An 18,792-nucleotide genomic window follows, 5' to 3' on the forward strand; every position below is an offset into this window, starting at 1 on the left:
AGACAACGAACATCCAAGAATACATTGGGAAGATGGCCCCAACTGACCGAGTGCTCAGTGAATACCTCAGGCAGCAGAAACCCAAGAAAGAGGAGGGAAACGAGGAACCATCATGGAAGGACAGGCCCCTGCACGGTATGTACCACCGGCAGATAGAGGAGGTGGCTGATATCCAGAAATCCTACCAGTGGCTGGACAAAGCTGGACTGAAAGACAGCACAGAGGCACTAATCATGGCAGCACAAGAACAAGCTCTGAGTACAAGATCCATAGAGGCTGGGGTCTATCACACCAGGCAAGACCCCAGGTGCAGGCTGTGTAAAGATGCCCCAGAGACAATCCAGCACATAACAGCAGGGTGCTGTGTATATATATATATATATATATATATATATATATATATATATATATATATATATATATATATATATATATATAAAGAACTGTCACATTTATGTTTTTTATTATAAATAATAAAAACATCTCTAGATTCAGATTGTATGGTAAGCATTTTATTTTCCACAAATAAAACAAAAAAAATGATTACAGGAGAAAAATTATTAATTCAACCAAAGCAGCTTGCTCACAACCTGACCTTCTTTTCCTTCTCCCTTCCTGTCACAAGCCTCCAAAACACAAATGTGTCACACGAATAGTTCTGTAACTCATCTGCTAAATGTGTGCTCTTACAATATGTAGCGTCTGAGGCTTTTGCTGTGGCTATGGGATCACTCTTCTTGGTATCTTATGTCATGAAAGATGATAGAGGAGTGTGGTCCAGAAAGCACACAGGCACACGCCAGACGCAGTCACGGCCAAATCGCTGATCTGTCGCAACCACTGCTCCCCATTCATGGTAAGCCTTAGATTCCATGCCCCTCTGTAGGTTCTTCCCATGGTGCCATCTTGCTCCCTGTTCACGACGCCGCCATTCCTTGCCCTTAGTGTATTTGTAGGATTTCTGTTCCCTGTGTTAATTTACAAAAGAGGGAGGATGAATGGTTGTAAAGACACTTCCAGCAGCAAACATGACACTGACAGTATATAGATTATTTGCAAATTTGCAAATCATAAAAATGGGTAGTGTAAAGCAATGTATAATGAAACTGCACCATCTTGTGGCAACCACTGGCAATTAAGCGCAGTAGTGAACCACACAAATACTTACCAAGACTGCTCTGCAAAGGCACCACAACAGCAAAGATAAGGACAGAAAGAAGAGATGCATATGCCTACAAAGGATTACAAAGAAGCAGTTCACATTTCCATTCACAAAACAAAACGCCATACTCATGATGAAGATAAAATTAACATTTTTGCATTTTTCAAAAACTGAAGGATGTTAATATTCTGTAGTTTGTGAGTGCAGCGTGTGGTATGTTTCCCCTTACTACACACAGCATGAGTATATCGCCTTATGCTTACCAAGAGGAGCTGTGCACCATTCTGAGTCATTCTCCTCAAGGCTTTTCCCATCTGGAGTCCAAGCAGAGCTAAAGAACAGGGCGTCACTGCCTCTTCAGCCTCCATGTCTACACATCTTAGGAGATAAACATGAAAACTGTGTTACATGAGATAAAAAATATAATATAACACGCCCTCATACCTATTTAGAAATAGCAGTAGAAGCCCACATTGAACGAGCAGATTCAAACCACTGACAGATGAATAAAACTGTTATCATATAAAATCATGTTATTGGAAAATTTGTGTCCTGGCATTAATGCGGATGGCAGTTCGCTTGAAATATTCCACTCGTTTAAACATTTTGCAGACGTAGAGTTCTCATTAAAAGATAGACTGCAGCATCACTGTAACATCACCTACTGGGCTGTGGTCTTCTCTTTTGAAGTCTCACCACGAGCATTTTAGCTGTCACTATGTTGTTATTTTGTAAGCAGACATGACAAACAGGGGGTGGATCTGAGTGAGACACCAAGGACATTGCACGCTCATAGCAACTTGTCCATCACAATGTGTCTATATCCTAAAGCATACACTGTGTATTTTGTCTTGAATGGAAAAAGAGGTTACATAATAAACCTCATGTATTAAATAAGAGTTGAACTGAGATAATAAATTCTGCCGGAAAATGTCTCGGAGCTGGAGTGTGTATCCCTCTTTTTATGTACTGATGACCCTGACCTCCCTGTCAGTGTGCCCTGCCTCACTGCTTTGATCCAGACTCCTCAGTTTCCGATTCAAGTGAGGATCTGTTGGATGTGCTGGAACAAGCTCCCATCCCCTGAGCCCCCAGGTGCAAGACACCGCAGGATAACCCGGGGGTCTCATGTTCCTCTGAAAGATCAGAGCTGTTTTAGTTGTACCAGAGCGATGCACCAGTCGGTTATCACTCCTCGAACACTTAAAAATAGCAAAATAGCTGGCATGTCTCAGTTACACAAACAATGTCCTTTGGCTGCAGAGTGTCACTTGCTAGACATGTCAAAAGCATGTCATCAACCAAAAGGGTCTAAAGTATATATTAACCCTAACTACAATCTTTTCCTAAACCTGAAAAGCATGTGAAAGTAAAAGGCAATGGAAACTGAATGAAACAGCAAGTGTGTAAGTGCAAATGGGCATAACCCCCAGGCTGATAAGCCCGCGACTAATGACGCTGCCATCTCTCGAACCTTTTTTAATGGACTTTGTAAACTGCTAAAATAGGATTATCTGTCTGTTAATGTGTGAAGGCACCAAAGCCAAATGACACCTTATGCATCATGGAGAGATGCAGGCAGTATTTAGCATTTTGACATTTGCATCTTCTTCCCGTGTTTGCGTGAGTTCTCTCCAGGTACTTCAGTCCAAAGGCATGCATGTTAGGTTAATCGGTGATTCTAATTGGCCGTCAGTGTAAATGTGAGTGTGTAAAAATGTGTACACATACACACACACACACACACACACACACACACACACACACACACACACACACACACACACACACACGTAGGAAAATATTTAGTATACACATCCAGAAATGCATACACTATTATATATTGTACATATATTTATTAGTTTCAGGTTGGCCATTCTTGTATTTTGCTCGTTTGTGTTGTTGTGTTTGCACATCTCTGTTGCTTGTGGGGCTCGCACCCAAGAATTTCACTCGCATGTGCTGTGCCAGTGTGCCTGCACATGTGATGTGACAATAAAAAGTGATTTGATTTGATTTGATTTGATTTGATTTGTGAAGGGTTGTCTCTCTCTATTAGCCTTGTGACAGACTGATGACCTGTCCAGGGTGTACCCTGCAAGTTGCCCTTTGACAGCTGAGACAGTCTCCAGCTCCCCCTGCAACCCTGAACAGGATGAGTAAAAGAAAATGGATGGATGGATGGTTCTGACGCTGTGGCTGATAAGTGGGAACCACTGTTGTTAGCTAACTGCCTTTGTCAAAAACTTCAGCTCAAACTAAAGACAGATGAGCAAAGCCGGCACAACTCCACAAGAAAGGTGGATTTAGCAGTGCAGACAGACAGGAGTGGTAACTATCATTTTATCTCACACATGGCAAGAAAGTAATTTAAAAAATGTACCACTACAAAGCTTCCTGAGAATTTACATTAGGAATATTAAACCTTTGTAGTATTGTTCAAATGGCAGTATTTCAAAGTTTTACCAACGTACTAGAGATCCCATTAATGACCATCATTATTCACTGTGGTTGTGAAAGCTGATTAAATTTTAAAAAGCACCTTTTTAGGATCTTCTCCATCACCATATCCAGATCATCGTGATGCGAAACATTAACGAATCTGAGGATGCTCCGGGGAAGACTGTGGCCTTCTTGTGCCAAAACAACCAAGTTGTACATTCCCTGTGAGCCAATATGAAAAACAAAATCATAACAGCAATGATGGCTTATTCACCGAGAAAGTATCTAAATAATAACACAATACAATGCTGTTTGTTGCTTTTATTGCAGAGGGCCAGAGCCTGTGGAAGTTTAATTAAGTTTATCACAGGGTGATGAGATTATAGCTGAAGTAAATCTGTCACCTGAGGGCTGCCTGCTAGTGCTGCTCTGCTATACATTGATATGGCCTGCTCAGCCAAGGATAATGAGTCCTCTTGTGTGCCGGGGGAATGGTAGTAGTAGTAGTCTCCCATTTTCAGTAGAGCTATAAAAGAAGATAAATACTTTCTGTTCAGTGACCAGATTGACAGGGAAAATGGATTTAAAGCAAAATGAAATGAGAAAAACTCACCGAAAGGATGCGGGTCATAGTTTAATATAGAGTAGTTATGATATCTCCACTGACATTCATAACCGAGATTCAGCTCCTGCATTTCGGAGAACGAGTGCACAGTGACAATGATGATTTTAATAGAGGAATTATGTGCAATTTGTTCATCAGCTTCAATCAGAATTCCACACGTGATTGCAGGATAATGACGAAAAGCCCAGGCTGTGTTTTGTTTTAGGGTAGTCATAATGGGTTAAACCGGTGAAAGAGCATGCACTCACCTCGCACAGGTGTGCAACATTGCTTTGGGCCAAAACCAGACCAGTTTGAGCTGCCAAAAGGTACTTCACAAAGGCTTCCTGCCTGTTGGAAACACAATGAAACAAATGTGACGAAGCAAAGACAATAATAAAGAGCAGCGACAATGATTAAATGAGGGCATTTGAAAAGTAATTGAAATTAATGTTTCCCTACCAAGAGCCCTGGAGGTAGGCCTGAAGAGCCTCTCTGATCATAAATCCAAGGTGTCCATTTCGCTCACAGACCTTTTTCAGCAGACTGCATAGAGGTTAAAGGACACCTGATGTATTATGGGATATAATTAACTCCACCTAAACAGAGAATATTTTAATGTGATCTAAAAATAGTTCCAAATTGTTGAGGTCATTCTAAACACAAGCATCAACAGCTGTAGGAGGAGCCTCTTTAAATTCATAAGATACCAGAGGAACATTGGTAAGCAGAATCTCTCTGCGCCAGACAATAATGCGGTGACAGTGGCTCTTATTTTTAGATATGCAAATACTGGGTTCTGACCTTGAATTAGCCACTGTCATTGAAATTAGATGCCACTAAGCTGCAGGCTACAGTGCAACAGCCCATAACAAAGCTTTCTTCAACAAGCTAATGAAAGCCCCTTACATTACAGCTCTCTTCATATCCTGAGACACCCCTTCCAGGCTTCCCATCGAAAGGTACCGAGCAGCTTCCACTGATGCAGTGACATGACCAAACCGAGACGCGTTGAGAAACTGCTCAAAAGCAGCACTCTGCAGATCATTAAAAAAAAAACAACACAGTTTGGCTCGTTGATCATACCTGGATAAAAATCCATTTCTGAAGTTGTGGAAATCAAACCTCATTTCTCCAGGGTCTATCTGGGTCCATCCCACTGAGATGATAAATCCCCAGGTTGAACATCCCATCATCGCTCCCGTTTAAAGCAGCTTGTTCAAAGTATTTCGCTGCATTTTTGTGATCCTTCAGTACAGTCCCATGATACCAGCCTAAACCATTCAAGGCGTTAATTGAGCCCTAAAGCAAGGAAACAGACGCCGGTATTCATAGCGAATTCACACACTGTAAACACACCAACTGACTTGTACACTCTCACCATTGCTGCTGCTTTTCTCAGCAGCCGAAAAGCTCGGGTGTAGTTTCTTTTCACTCCCTGGCCCTGAACGAATCAACATCAATCAGTGAATCGATAACTGTCAAAACACAGACGTCGCACACACATGCACACATCGTTCAATTCAATTGTAAAATAGCCATTTTTACTATCTTACACTACCTTCATCAGGAGGATGGAGTAGTCGTACATCGCAGAGGGATCCTTCATTTGCATAGCACTTCTCTCAATCCATTTCGCCGCACTCACTATGTCCTTTGAGACTCCATTTTGTCCCCAGTACAGCATTGTTCCCATGCGTTTCTAAAGTTAATGGAGTTTTTATTAGCCTATTCTGAACACTGACTGTGCTATTGACCACGAAGGAGAAATTAAAGTATGACTGAATTTGAACGGGTCACATGCACATATTTCAACAGTTCATCTTGTCAGAAGTCAAAAGATTTCGTGTAGCTCACATACCTGAGATTCGATGTCTCCTCTCTCTGCTTGGAATTTCAGATACTGGAAATCATCTTTTGTCTCATGTGTCAGTCTGTTTAAATCTTCTTCATTGTTTAAATAGATATGTTCAGTTGAGTGTTGCTTTAGAAAAGACAAACAGATGTGTTATGATAGTAAACAACTGGTGATACTAGCACTATGAGTAAAAACGCTACCGTCACTATATTTGACTACTACAGTTACAGCGGTTAATTTACCAGCCATCAGAAGACGGGTACACTGTGGTAATAAATGGATGGAAATGGACAGCAACAATACTCAGGTAAGTTGTTCTGGTTGAATGATACTTAATTGGTACTAAGGGGCTCAAAGTGTGCCAAGAAATCATCACACACCAATACAAGGCAGGATGGATAAGGTTCATGCTTTCATGTTTACACCAAATTCTCATCCTAACATCTAAATGTGGCAACAGAAATTGCTTCCAACCTCAAATTGTCCATTTTTGATGAGCCTTTGTGAACTGTTGCCTCAGTTTGCTGTTCTTAGCTGACAGGACTGGCAACCAGTGTTGTGCGTTCAGAGAAGGTCTTCTGCATACCTTGCACGTGTCTTACTTTTCCCTTCCAATCTGCTCGAAGCATTCTAGCCAGTCTTCCCTGTTCTCTGATATTAACGAGGTATTAACACCCAGATATGAAACATTTACCCCTTTTTGGAGCATGTAAACCCTAGACACGGTTGTGCGGTAAAATCCCAGTTGATCAGCAATTTCTGAAATACTCAGACCAAGCCATCTGCTACTAGCAACCATGTCACGTTCAACATCACTTAAATCAGCACTTTTCCCTATTTTACAGCAGATTGTTCTCATTCAGTAGGCTGTCTCAACCATGTCTAAATTCTTAAATGCATTCAGTTGTTGATTCTGACTGACTGATTACAGAATTGGCTGATTTATGTTACTGAGCAGTTTAACAGGTATACCTTAAAAACGGGCAAATCATGATTATGTGGAAAAATAATAGACTAGAAATGGCTTTTATACCAGTCTATTGACTGAACTGTAATTGTAAAGTTAATAATATATAAATAAAGAGTGAATTGGGGATTTAGGGAGCTACAAAAGTAAACAAAAGTTGTGGCGTTGAAAGAAAAAGCCACAGTATAATTGGAAAAAAAAAGTGTAATCTTGTCGTCTTGATTATCTTATTTTCATAATCACTGGAAGATAAAATTGTAATTTGAATTAAAATTAAAGACGCTGTGTTTGTGAGTTCGAGTTTAATGGCCTTTTAGAGCTTTTTCAGTAGAATGCTGCAGCTTGAACAATGAGAGCCGAGACAGAGAACCCAGATTGTGCAACACTTTTTTTTATAGCCACTTTAAATAATCTCAAGATACAGTCAAAGGTTAAAAACAAAAGAAACTAGCAACTAGCTTTTTCCTTTTTTTGTTTTCAAGTTAACAAATCAAAGTCTGCCCAAGCCTGACTGACAGGCAACATAAGCTAACAACCCAGCACAGTCACAACACTGAGATTTAAATAGTGCTGAATCCTGATTGGTGCACAGAAGTGCATGACATCATTGTTTTGTCTTTAAGCTGAGCCCACACCACCGAGAAGAGACAAAACAACACGAAAAGAAAGAGAAAATAGAAAATAGGTTTTCGTTGCTTTTATCAAGATTGGATTCAGGGGGTTGTTGTCAGCTCTTAAAAAGCTCGGTCAATATGCCACGGAAAAATGATCACTACTTGGCTTGCTACAGTTGTTTTCTAGGTGCACTGCCTTGTTGAAGCTGGAATAGACAGTAAGGTCTCTCTGCTGTTTTCATGTACCTCTGTTCATTAGAAGCATGCTTATTTAAATACTCGAAGAATCAACAGGAAATCAGTCGGATGTAGCCTTTTCTCATAGTGCGCTCCTCATCTTTCAAGTGCAGTTCCTCCATTCATCAACACAGCTAAATCATTCACAAATGGCTGGACTAACAGACACATTATTATCATATTCTGAAGGCAGAATGTAATTTCCACAGCATGCGTGCATGTTTGTATGAATACATTTGTGTCTGAATGGCTCTTTTCATACTGCGCTTTGTGTGTTTTTAAGCTAAGCTCGCTGTAGTTGCATATTCAATACACGGATATGAGAGAGGTATCAATCTTTTCATCTTATTCTTTAAAAAAAACTTTAAAGGAAATAAATACGCAGATCTAGCTTTTTGAATATACTTTAACAAACTGTATGTTATAGCATATCTTATATGAGCCCATGTAACAAATTCCCTCACCCCATATATAAGCCCCTCACCCCAACCTCCCTCCCCTCAACCCAACTGGTCGTGGCAGATGGCCGCTCCTAGTTTCTTAATGTTAAAAGGGAGTTTTTCCTTCCCACTGTCACCAAAGCGCTTGCTCATAGAGGGTCATATGATTGTTGGTGTTTCCTTTGTAGGGTCTTTACCTTACAACAGAAAGCACCTTAAGGCTGCTGTTAAATAAATACAATTGAAATGAAAGATGTAATTATATTTTTGTTTCGGTAATACTGTTGTATAATGAAGAGGCAAAGGTAAGCAGATAAGCAGCAGACAACAGAGATAACCACTTGATACTGATTAAGTAACACTATGTTAAGGAGGAGCAGGGATGAGGCGGAGGGTTGCAAAGTGGCTTACAGAGTCAGTATCAGCAACAGACAAGCTAGAGCAGCATAAAACTGAAATATACTTTAATTATCCCAGGCTTGATTAATCATTTACTGGAATAAAATATTTATAGTACAGCCTACAAGAGATCTGGCTATCTAATGTTCAGATGATTATCAGCTGAGTGATTCTCTGACGTGTGCTGGCATTAAAATTAGCTGCTATCAGCTAATCTGTTTGAACTGTTGGCTCAGCTTGACTTCATGCCCTGCATGAACTAACGCCACTCTCAACTTACACGAACTCCTCTATTATCAAGGCTATTATTAGTTATTCAAATAAAAACACAAATTCAGAAGTGATCTTAATGATCTAAACATACCTTGTTTTCATATATCCTGGAACTGTCGATACAGGTCTGCGTTCCAATGTTGGAATAGTAGCTATAAGCCATTTCCAAGTCTTTAGGAAACCCATCAATTCCCATCAAGTGTTTGTACCCTGCATGCATCAGGGCAAAACGGTCATCACCTAAGGCACCAATCAAACTATAGACGTGACCCTGAAAAATGCAAGGGGGTTAGTATTACCTGTTACATGCAAATTGCTTTACGTGCGATAAAATAGTAATTAAGATACAACGAAGGCACTGACTGTACCTGCTCATAATTGACTGAATGTCCCAGGCCGGAGAGATGGATGGTGGCCAATAAGAGAGATGCTCTGTGATTTCCTAAGCAGGAGGATTCTTGTAACGCAGCCATTGATTGGGATGTGATTTTCATTTGTGCTTTATCCACAGAGAACATTGTTCCGACTGTCTCCTCAAACAAAACGCTCCCGAGATCCTTCAAGTTTAAAGACCCTTCAGAAACAGATAGGTGTTTATTAAATAATGTATCCTCTATAAATCAGATATTTTATGGTGATTGAGGTTATAACCAGATAAAAAATATCTACCTGTTCTGATTTCCACCTCCTTTCTTAGCAAGAGCTGAAAGAGAGTGCTGTACTTTATCTGTGTTTCAAACGTCCATGTTTGTGTGCATGTTTTCTCTTTTGATGCAAACTGACCCAACAGCCTTAAGAAGTCGGGGGTACAGACATCTGAAATGAAACAAAAAAAGGAACCTGTTCACAGCGTTCTTTCCATACTCAATGGGTGCACTTTCAGTGTATTGACACACTTGATATTAGGTCTCTTAAAGGTCGCTCCACCCAGAATGGTGCAACATGGCTTTTATAGGAAATATAAAAAAAAATTTTTTACCTCTACTTACTGGCGACAGGAGGTAATTCTCATTCACTTCTTGCATAAAAGCTTTTGTAAATGCTCTTATTTCCTGACACTCTTGGTGAATCCTCTGCAATTCATTTAATGTTGGCATGGAGGGAAGTTGGTTTTTGATCTGTGATATGAATAAATCTGTATTTGAAATTAGCATTAACAGGCATAAAACAGAGGAAATAGGAAGTATTAAGCCTAGTTAATGGTCATCATGACATCACCGCAGCCTCATGAGTATTTATACCGTCATATGAGGTGTGCCAGACTCACTGCAGTCTTCTCCTGAATGGTAAATGTCATCGCCTTGAAAAAATGTATGCGTCACCACTTGTACAAGAATGGAAAAAGTCGCAATCAAAAGCTAACGTTTTTTTTCTCAGTTGTTGCAATAATGTGTCATCTCTTCAAGCTATTGCAGCATCTTCATCTCTGTAATCTAAGAATATCTGATCTGTACTGATTTATAATTGAAATAGTGATAAAGTGATGTTGTATCAGTGGGCAAAAGATTAAGCAAACAATGTCCCTCGTGTTTAGTTCTATTTTGGTTTGGGTTTAAGATATTTAGGATACAATTGTCTTTAAAATGTAACTACTGTGCTCTTTTCCAGTTTTGTTTCTTTATTCTTATCTTTCCTTGATTCACAGCCTAAAATCGTAGCAATATTTTACTGGCCCTTGGTGCATCCTCTTGGTTTACCCACTATCTAATACAAGCCGTTATAGTTCCTCTCCCTTTATACACATTTTAGTCTAGATTCATATGATTGGAGGCTTGACCAGCAAGTGTGTGGGGTTTCTGTGCTCACAGTGAGAACTGTGCTTGAGATGACCCTATTACAGATATCAGATGACAATGACATCATAAAGATTCACAAGCAGGAAAAAACTGTCTGAAAATGAATGTTCAGAGGGATTTGGCCTCCCTGAAGACTTGACCTTTGGCTTGTAGGGATTATTTTCACAAAAACCATCATTGTTTAAAAGTTCCATCATTGCTAATAGTATGGTGGTCAGACGTTTACACTCATCATGGGCATGAATGTCATGGTAATGTGGGGCTTTTAGTGATGAATACTGTTGTTTTTCAAGGCTGGAATGATTGAACAATATATCTGTAATGGTTGTAAAAAAAATCACACATATACAAAACACTCATTTAGATCTTTTAAAAGGTGGTTCAGGAGGTTCTATCTCTTATTCTTGTTTAGAATATTTACTAAAACTAGTAGTTTATCCTTACATGCATAAAATGATTTATTTGGCAGCACTTGCTGGATTACCAAAGCTCAGAACTTATTTAGCATCATGCTGCTGGTTACTGATACACTGCAAAAAGTGGATGGAATAACGAAGAAGGAGAACTACCTCAAAAAAAATTACGTTTAGCTCAAACAGCTAGACAGTTGAAACTTGTATAAAATTGGATATTCCAATAATGATCCCGAACACACATCAGAACTGGTTTTGGAATGGATATGCTTCTGCAATGGTTTTCCCAAAGCCCCGACCTCAACCTGATAGAAAATTTGTGGGCTACACCTACAAGCCTGATCTGTGCCAGTAAAACCAACCAATTTGTAAGAACTCTCCCAACTCTGCCAAGAGGAGCAGGCAAATATCCAGCCGGAATTCTGCCCATTTGAATTAGAATGAAGTTTCTTGATGGCTACCAAAAGTCCAGTGGAGGTGCAAATTTCTGAAGAACCATACACCCATCCATTTGCTTTGACTTATCCAGGGATGAATAAATGAACGATTAAAGGACATTTAGCAAATAATTAATCAAATATTAGTCGGGGTGTATGCATATATTTCAACTGGTATGTATAATTTTGATCCTGTGTGGATTAGAAAAACTCCAAAATGCATCCAAACTTGTGTACCCAATTTTTGAAACTTTTTAAAAGATGACTGCAGTACAATCAATCCAATCCAGAAAAGAACAGTTCAAAAAATAATTTTAAAAAATTATCATGACCTGCATGATGGGTGTGTGTAAAATTCTTACCAAAACTGCATATATATGGCAGATAATAAGGAAAAACCTACAATGTCCACTAATGCATATGATTTTATCACTGCCTCATTTCATTACCTGTGTACTCTTACACGTGGTCAGGCTGTTTGCTGACATAATTTGGCATGAAACATTAATACTTTATGACCTTGAGATCATAATACACTGTTTTAGAGTGAGGCTGTGCTAGAAAGCAAAGCAAATGAATACATTTTACCTCTTTACACTTACCTGTTTGGTTCCAAAACGGTAGTATCTGATAGGCCCAAAATACCCACGGATGCCTTGTAAGTAACTGCCTCCTCCAATCACAAAGTATCCATCTGTGTCATCGTAATGAATGCTGTCCTGAAATCTATGACATTTAATACCACTCAAACCAGCAATCACAATCACTGAGCAAACAATATTTATTTTCCAGAAACTTGGCAACAGTGTGTTTTGCTTATTTTATACCAAAAATCATAATCGTACTTGTATAAATGTTTCTGAGTTTGACCATCCCATGTGGTTTCCAGCAGCACCTAAAAGTCAAACATAACAATACATGAGTCCTGAAAAACCTGCTCAGCTTTAAACAACTCCAAATTGCAGTACACACTGCAATCGCCTGGAGTTTCCCAGCTGGAAATAAACCATCTTTCAAGATCTTACAGCTGTTCCAAAGGGAAACAAAAGCTAGAAGTCCAAAGAAAACCCAGCAGAAAAAGAATGACTATAAGATGTTGCCAGAGCATTATTTTGATTTTTATTCCTCATCCCACCACCAGAGTCATTCTTTGGCGTTTTACCTCTGAGTCCTGTATGTAATAGTCTAATCTAATCCATTTTAAGAGAGGCAACATTGCTTGGACTTGAAATGCTTCATCTTCTCCAGTTATCTTTCGTGCCTGAATTATGATGTTCCCTGTACGGCACATATGACAGTCGTGAATTTCACCACAGGAGATCCAAAGCTCCTTATTAATACATATTTTTTGTGCTAGCAATATTAATAAATCACATCTGCGCAAAAACCACAAATCTTCACTCACAATCATGTTGTGACACTTCTTTGTAATCCCCTATCAGGTGTACACATGAGCTGGCATGACCCACCTGTGTTCGTAAGCTGCATCAGAACTGTGTCATATAAATTTTTTCTATTGACATGATGGATGATCCCACAGAGCTTCTTCTGACACCATTTCAGTAGGTATATCCACACAGATAAGGTGACGCTGGAAGCCAAGCAATGAAACATGATTTGACAAATCATTTCTTCATCCACTCAAGCATGAGGTTGAATTTAAAACGCGGCGCTGTCTGTTAAAAATGCCTGACCTCGCTGTCTTTCATTGACCGTAAGTAAAAAGCTTATATGCTCTGGTGAAGCGGCTTGGTGAAGCTTGTAAAGTCATTTAAAAAGACACTGAAGTAAAACTAAAAGTAGAGTGTGTTCTAACTGATGCCTGCACTGAAAAGGAAATGATCAGTGACTTGTGACCTGTCATTCTGCTGATATAAACACAAAGCAGAGCTATTATGTACTTTATATTTGAGGAAAATGGGCCGGAGAGTACCTTTGAAACATATAATATCAAACACTCTGTTTTACTTAATCCTTTGATTCAACATTTGGAAACTCAGCTGGAGATTTCATGCTGTGTGGCTGAACTTCATACTAAATAAGTTCCAGCTAAAATGAGGTAAATTAGAAGTCCAACCTGGGCTGTGTCACAGCGTGACGCCGGGTTCTCTCTAGAGCTCTGTCAATAAAAGGCTGGAACCTGCGGATCACTCCAAAGCGCTCACCAGTACTTGCCAGAGGGAACTTTAGCATATCGATTATGTCTGGGATCAAACAGAACAGCGAAAGGCTCCATTTGCAAACACTTGCATGTGTTCTTTAAAAGCTTTGGAGATAAAGATGAGACATGCAGAGGAAATGACAATGTGATTAAGGGTCAAACCTGATTCATGTGGACACTGATGGATTCTGTGGCTGGTCATCTGCCACATTAGTTGAGCCGACCATGACGGGCAACCAGTGGGAGGTTTACTTGGCCGCTCAGAGGGTGGAATTATCTGCAGCGCTTTATAAATCCTCAACATGGAGCTGTGGTATGTGCTGAGTTCACTGCCATTTTTAAAGCTGCCCAGCCAACCACGGACTGTCACATTCTGTGTGTCCAAAATGTTCCTGTTGAAAAAGTCGCGTTGATATGAAATGGACGGAGGCAGTCTAAGCAGCACCTGGTGGATCCTGTAGTCACGGAGTCTGCTGCTTTTCCATTTTCTCCTGAAGACCACTAAATCTGTCTTCTGCAATGTGGACACCACCACCTCAACTGCAAGCTGACATTGCCCAGAGCACTGATACCGCACGCGGACCACCGAGCCATCTACCACTTTGTCAGGGACGGCGTCAAACCCTATAAAATTGTCAGGCGGGGTCTCACTGCTGTGGGCTGAAATGACTTGTGAAGCACACTGTCCCTGGGTGAAGAGAAGGAAAAGAAATACACTTAAATGAACATAAAGGGAAAACAGACTTGCATGAAGTTTCATTCTCTCAACCAAATTTGAAAAATTTATCACCAGTTAGTTACTAACTGCTTGTAGTAGTGTATATCGAAAAACGAGAGCAGTCTCCTGTGAGCAGAATAAGTGAGTGAATAAAATTGCTTACCATTAGAGCAGAAGCAGTGAAAATCTGTCCAAAAATGATGACATGAAACACATTCATCTTTTGTTGTTGTTTAAAACTGAATAAAAACCACAAGCAAATTTGACATTCAGAGTGGTAAGTAACATTGGCTCTCACTGTTTGACACTTCCAGAAAACATTTCCAAACAGCCGTGCAATGGGTGTACCATTGCAATGCAGCATTACCTGAAATTCTGGTGTTTCAAGTTCAGTGATTAGCATGCTTTTAAAAGGCTAGCGCCCATGAGGGCTCGGCTATATTTACTCTTGATGTGTAATAAAAGTGTTGTTTGATTCACTTTATTAGTGATTGTATTTGGGACCTTTCCATAAGAGTGAAGCATCAGAGCTGACTTAATCTGATGTACGTGAGCCAAGACTTTGTCATCACCCTGCGTCCTCTTTGGCCAACGCGCTTACGCAAGACTTTGAAGAAATATGATCTGAAAAACAACCTGATATGGCAGCCAAAATTAATTACCCATGGGCCACTGACTGTTTATGTTTCAAAGTCAAGGGCATGACATGTGCTAATGTTGCTGATGGGTTGCTTTAGGTAGCCACACATACACGAACATGGTCTATATAAAAGGTGGCTGCTGTTTTCACACACATATGTTCTTGATGGCATACCTATGTGTACAAGAGAATAGCTTTTGAAGGCAATTTTATTGGATGTTATTGAAGAGTTGATTTTTTCAAGCAAGCAGAAAATGCTGTAAAAATATGCTTTTGTAGCTTTTTTCTTTTTTTGGTGTACAAAATCATAGGTCATCACTTTTAATGGCTTTACAGGACATATGCAATTTTCAGTCTGTCTTTGAGGACCGTCTAACTACAGAGTATCCTGCAGTGCCACATGGAAAAAAGATTGCTTCCAACTATGTGAGTGGTTTGCCCTTTAGCAATAACAAAAGTTTGTTTCACTTTTATATTCCAGTGGCAGAGTACTTAGATGAAAGTCCGATACAGTTTGGGCAAATCAGCACAGTCCAGAACTGCAGCGCCGTCTCATCTGAAGACCCCTTCTTAACATCCTTCTCCTTGCCAACATGCCTTCCGTTTGCCTCTTCACAGTCTGTGCCTCTGCCCTTTCCCATGGCTCATGGCACCACCACCTTGGCGTTCATGTTCCAGGGTGGCGTGATGGCTGCAGCAGACACTCGTTCCAGTTGCTCAGGCCTCGTCGCGTGCCCAGCCTCGCAGAAGATCCTGCCCATTCACAGTCACTTGGTGGGCCTGACCTCAGGCACTTCAGCCGACTGTGCGCTTTGGAAACGTATTTTGGCTCGCGAGCTGCGGCTTTACCAACTTCGCCACGGTCGACGGTTGTCCACGAGTGGAGCTGCCAAATTGCTTTCGTACATGCTTCACCCTTTCAAAGGAACTGAGCTGTGTGTGGCTGCCACGTTGTGTGGGTGGGATGGAGGAGAGGTGGACGATGGATGTGATTACCATGGAGGCACAGAGACTGGTCCTGGTAGTCGAGGAGAAACAACAAAGAATCAAATGACTGAGCAGAAAAACTTTGTAGATAGCACCAATGCAAAGGTTTCTCTGGCAAAGGATGAACGCTTTTCTTTCTCTCAGCAGTGCTCCATCAGAAAGAAAATGAATTTATCTGGACCAAGGCTTTTTTATGTATGCAGTGATGGTACTCGCCTACGGGGAATGCTTTTCTCTGTGGGCTCAGGATCCCCTTATGCCTACTCAATTTTGGACCAAGGTGTTCACTGGGGGCTGACAGTAGATGAGGCCAAGTCAATAGCTAGAGAAGCTGTGTACAGAGCTACGTATAGGGATGCATATTCTGGAAACTGTGTGGACATGTATCACATCACGTCAAAAGGCTGGACACGCAGAAACCGGGAGGATTTGAAAGAGGAATATTACCGAGAAAAGGAAAGGCGAAAGCATGAGAAAACAGAGAGGCGGGATGTGGCTTTTTCTGACTGAAACAAAACATGAAACAAACATGAAACAAACAAAAATGGCTTGGGAAGCGAAAGGCAAACATTGGGGAGTATTTTGGAGAGACGTGATATTATGGCATCTTTGCAGCAGTTACTAAATTAATGAACAGGACAGGCAGTTGCATCCTCCAGGCTATTTCTCAAATGATTTGGGCATGCATATCGTTCCCTCTAATAAACAGCTGATGTTTTGTTTGTGCTGATGATAAAAATGTATTCTAAGAGCACCCTGCTTGCTGGCATTTTGATTTAGATGTTAAAGCATTATGAATCATTTCAAGAATGTGAGATAATTACTACCTACTCCAGCATGCGGGTAAATCGCATAAACACAGAGTAACAGAAAATGAATAGTCTAAAAATCTAAATGGCTGGAGGCTGAAGGTCATAATGTATTACTGTGTGTAAGGGAACACGTTTAGCCGCAGCAATAAACGGTAAAGGGGCTGTAAACTGATTTGTGCCTGCTGTCAGAAGACTTCTGAAGTTCCTCTGACACTTCAATAAATTAATGAATAAAAGGAATTTTGCTGCCTGCTCATTTTGTTTGAGCGCTGTGGTCATAAATAAAGCATAACTGTAATTACTCAACTGACAATGACTCTATATTGCCAAGTATATTAGGGTAAAAGGTACAGAGCTGTCCATCTTCATCCTCAGTGTTCAGCTATGTTCTCTAACTTTAGTGAAGTCCATGATGGGGGACAGTTTGCAGTGTAACATCAGTGTTGTGGCACACTGATTATACTACATGTCAAAATGTTGTAATGAAGTGTATGATGTCCTGTTTCCATATATTAAGTATTGCAATATATCGTATATGAATGCATTTTTTTAATGACTAACATATGCATATGTGTGCAGCGAGCATGTCTTATGTGTTATTAACGGCATAAAATAAATTACAGCCTGGGATGCGTGACTGCAGCATCAGTGGGGATGCGCACTAGTACTACTGTATGATTGACTGCAGCTGTGTGAGTAAGAGGGGAAAGCCTCCCATTCTCCCCGACCTCATGCATAATTCCCATCTTTGGAAGTTCATTAATGGCAGAATTATTGAGCGAGTGAAAACAAACAAACAAAAAAGGAGAAAGAAAGCATTTGGTGGTCTAGATTTGAAGTCTTGCAGGGACCGACTCTTGGGAAAGTGAGTCGGCGTTATTTTTATAGCACCTTAAAAGAGCATATGTCACAGAGCGCTTCACAATAAGAAACGGTTAAAAAGCAAAATATGAGGCAGCCAGACATTAAATGCACACAGGCAGATAAAAACACAAGGCGAAACAAGGCCGAACCTAAATCTAAACAAATTGCTTTCAGTTGCTTTCTAAAGGTGCCTGCAGATCTGACGTTTAAGAGATATAGCCTCAAAAGCACAGTCTCCTGTCATAGTCCGAGAGCAGGCAGGACTCAAATGCAGATTCAGAAGGCAGTTCGGAGAGTTTATTAACAGTGATGTGAAAAAGCTATTTGCAGTGCCTTTCAAAAAAGGGAAACATCCACAGTCTCTATGTACAGTATCCAAGTCGATGGTCCGATAGGTTCCACTCAGTCTTTAGATTCGATAATGAAACAGACTTCTCTCTCCGACTCACACACACAAATCCTCCTCGAGGAAAACAGGGAAGACTGCTGGACAGAAGAGAGATGGTGAGAGGTGCACACATGGAAACAGGTGAGCAGACTTACGTAATGAAGGTAAGCATCTGCCGTGACTCAAACACCAGATGAGGAGCAGGTGAGTTAATTACCACAGGTGTGCCGGAGGGCGGGGACCAAGAGGATCCTGCCCCTGCAAGGGCGTGCACGCACGCACACACACACCCACACCCACAAACAGACAGACAGAGGAGAGAGAGAGTCATGGTGGAGAGCGAGGAAAACTGGCAGGAGTACCACGAGGACTGAAGGACTATGACAGTCTCCTTTCTTGTTGAGACTGGAGCGAGAAAACAACCATCAAACCCTAATCGGAGAACCTCTCCCAGCAAACATTCTGACATTCAATGACTATTGTTTGCATGTCTATTCAAGCCATTCATGTCACATTATGATTGAAAACAGCTACATAATGAAAGGTGTACAGATAATTAACCTGGCTTTCTGCCTCAAGT

General features: G+C 40.6%; 2 protein-coding genes across 2 annotated transcripts; one reads left to right on the forward strand and one right to left on the reverse strand.

Annotated features, from left to right (window-relative positions):
• Window positions 1–502: 502 nt before the first annotated feature.
• LOC101482334 (protein sel-1 homolog 3) lies at window positions 503–14,817 on the reverse strand. The gene is made up of 24 exons (XM_004557082.3): window positions 14,685–14,817; window positions 13,966–14,491; window positions 13,720–13,846; window positions 13,112–13,233; window positions 12,805–12,920; window positions 12,488–12,537; window positions 12,245–12,368; window positions 9,976–10,114; window positions 9,666–9,812; window positions 9,365–9,570; window positions 9,088–9,267; window positions 6,070–6,192; window positions 5,770–5,910; window positions 5,590–5,652; window positions 5,334–5,510; window positions 5,118–5,245; window positions 4,671–4,754; window positions 4,478–4,559; window positions 4,218–4,293; window positions 4,009–4,130; window positions 3,705–3,826; window positions 1,426–1,540; window positions 1,169–1,232; window positions 503–968 (listed from the first exon to the last, which is right to left on the reverse strand). Exons 1-24 carry the CDS (start codon window positions 14,739–14,741, stop codon window positions 751–753), a joined length of 3,309 nt encoding a protein of 1,102 aa, XP_004557139.3. The 5' UTR covers window positions 14,742–14,817; the 3' UTR covers window positions 503–750.
• A 517-nt stretch (window positions 14,818–15,334) lies between these two features.
• On the forward strand, window positions 15,335–17,204 carry psmb11b (proteasome 20S subunit beta 11b). Its single transcript, XM_012920714.3, has one exon. It carries the CDS (start codon window positions 15,486–15,488, stop codon window positions 16,656–16,658), a length of 1,173 nt encoding a protein of 390 aa, XP_012776168.3. The 5' UTR covers window positions 15,335–15,485; the 3' UTR covers window positions 16,659–17,204.
• The last annotated feature ends 1,588 nt before the right edge of the window (window positions 17,205–18,792 follow it).

Source organism: Maylandia zebra, linkage group LG23, assembly GCF_041146795.1.
Source record: "Maylandia zebra isolate NMK-2024a linkage group LG23, Mzebra_GT3a, whole genome shotgun sequence".
Taxonomy (NCBI): Eukaryota; Metazoa; Chordata; class Actinopteri; order Cichliformes; family Cichlidae; genus Maylandia; species Maylandia zebra.

Coding starts and splice junctions, on each gene's coding strand:
- LOC101482334 (XM_004557082.3), bottom strand. CDS start 14,741: ATGAATGTGTTTCATGTCATCATTTTTGGACAGATTTTCACTGCTTCT. Junction 9,813..9,975: donor CCTGTCGCCAGTAAGTAGAG/GTAAAAAATTTT, acceptor GTTTCATTTCAG/ATGTCTGTACCCCCGACTTC. Junction 1,541..3,704: donor ATGGAGAAGATCCTAAAAAG/GTGCTTTTTAAA, acceptor TTATCTCCTAAG/ATGTGTAGACATGGAGGCTG.
- psmb11b (XM_012920714.3), top strand. CDS start 15,486: ATGGCTTTACAGGACATATGCAATTTTCAGTCTGTCTTTGAGGACCGT.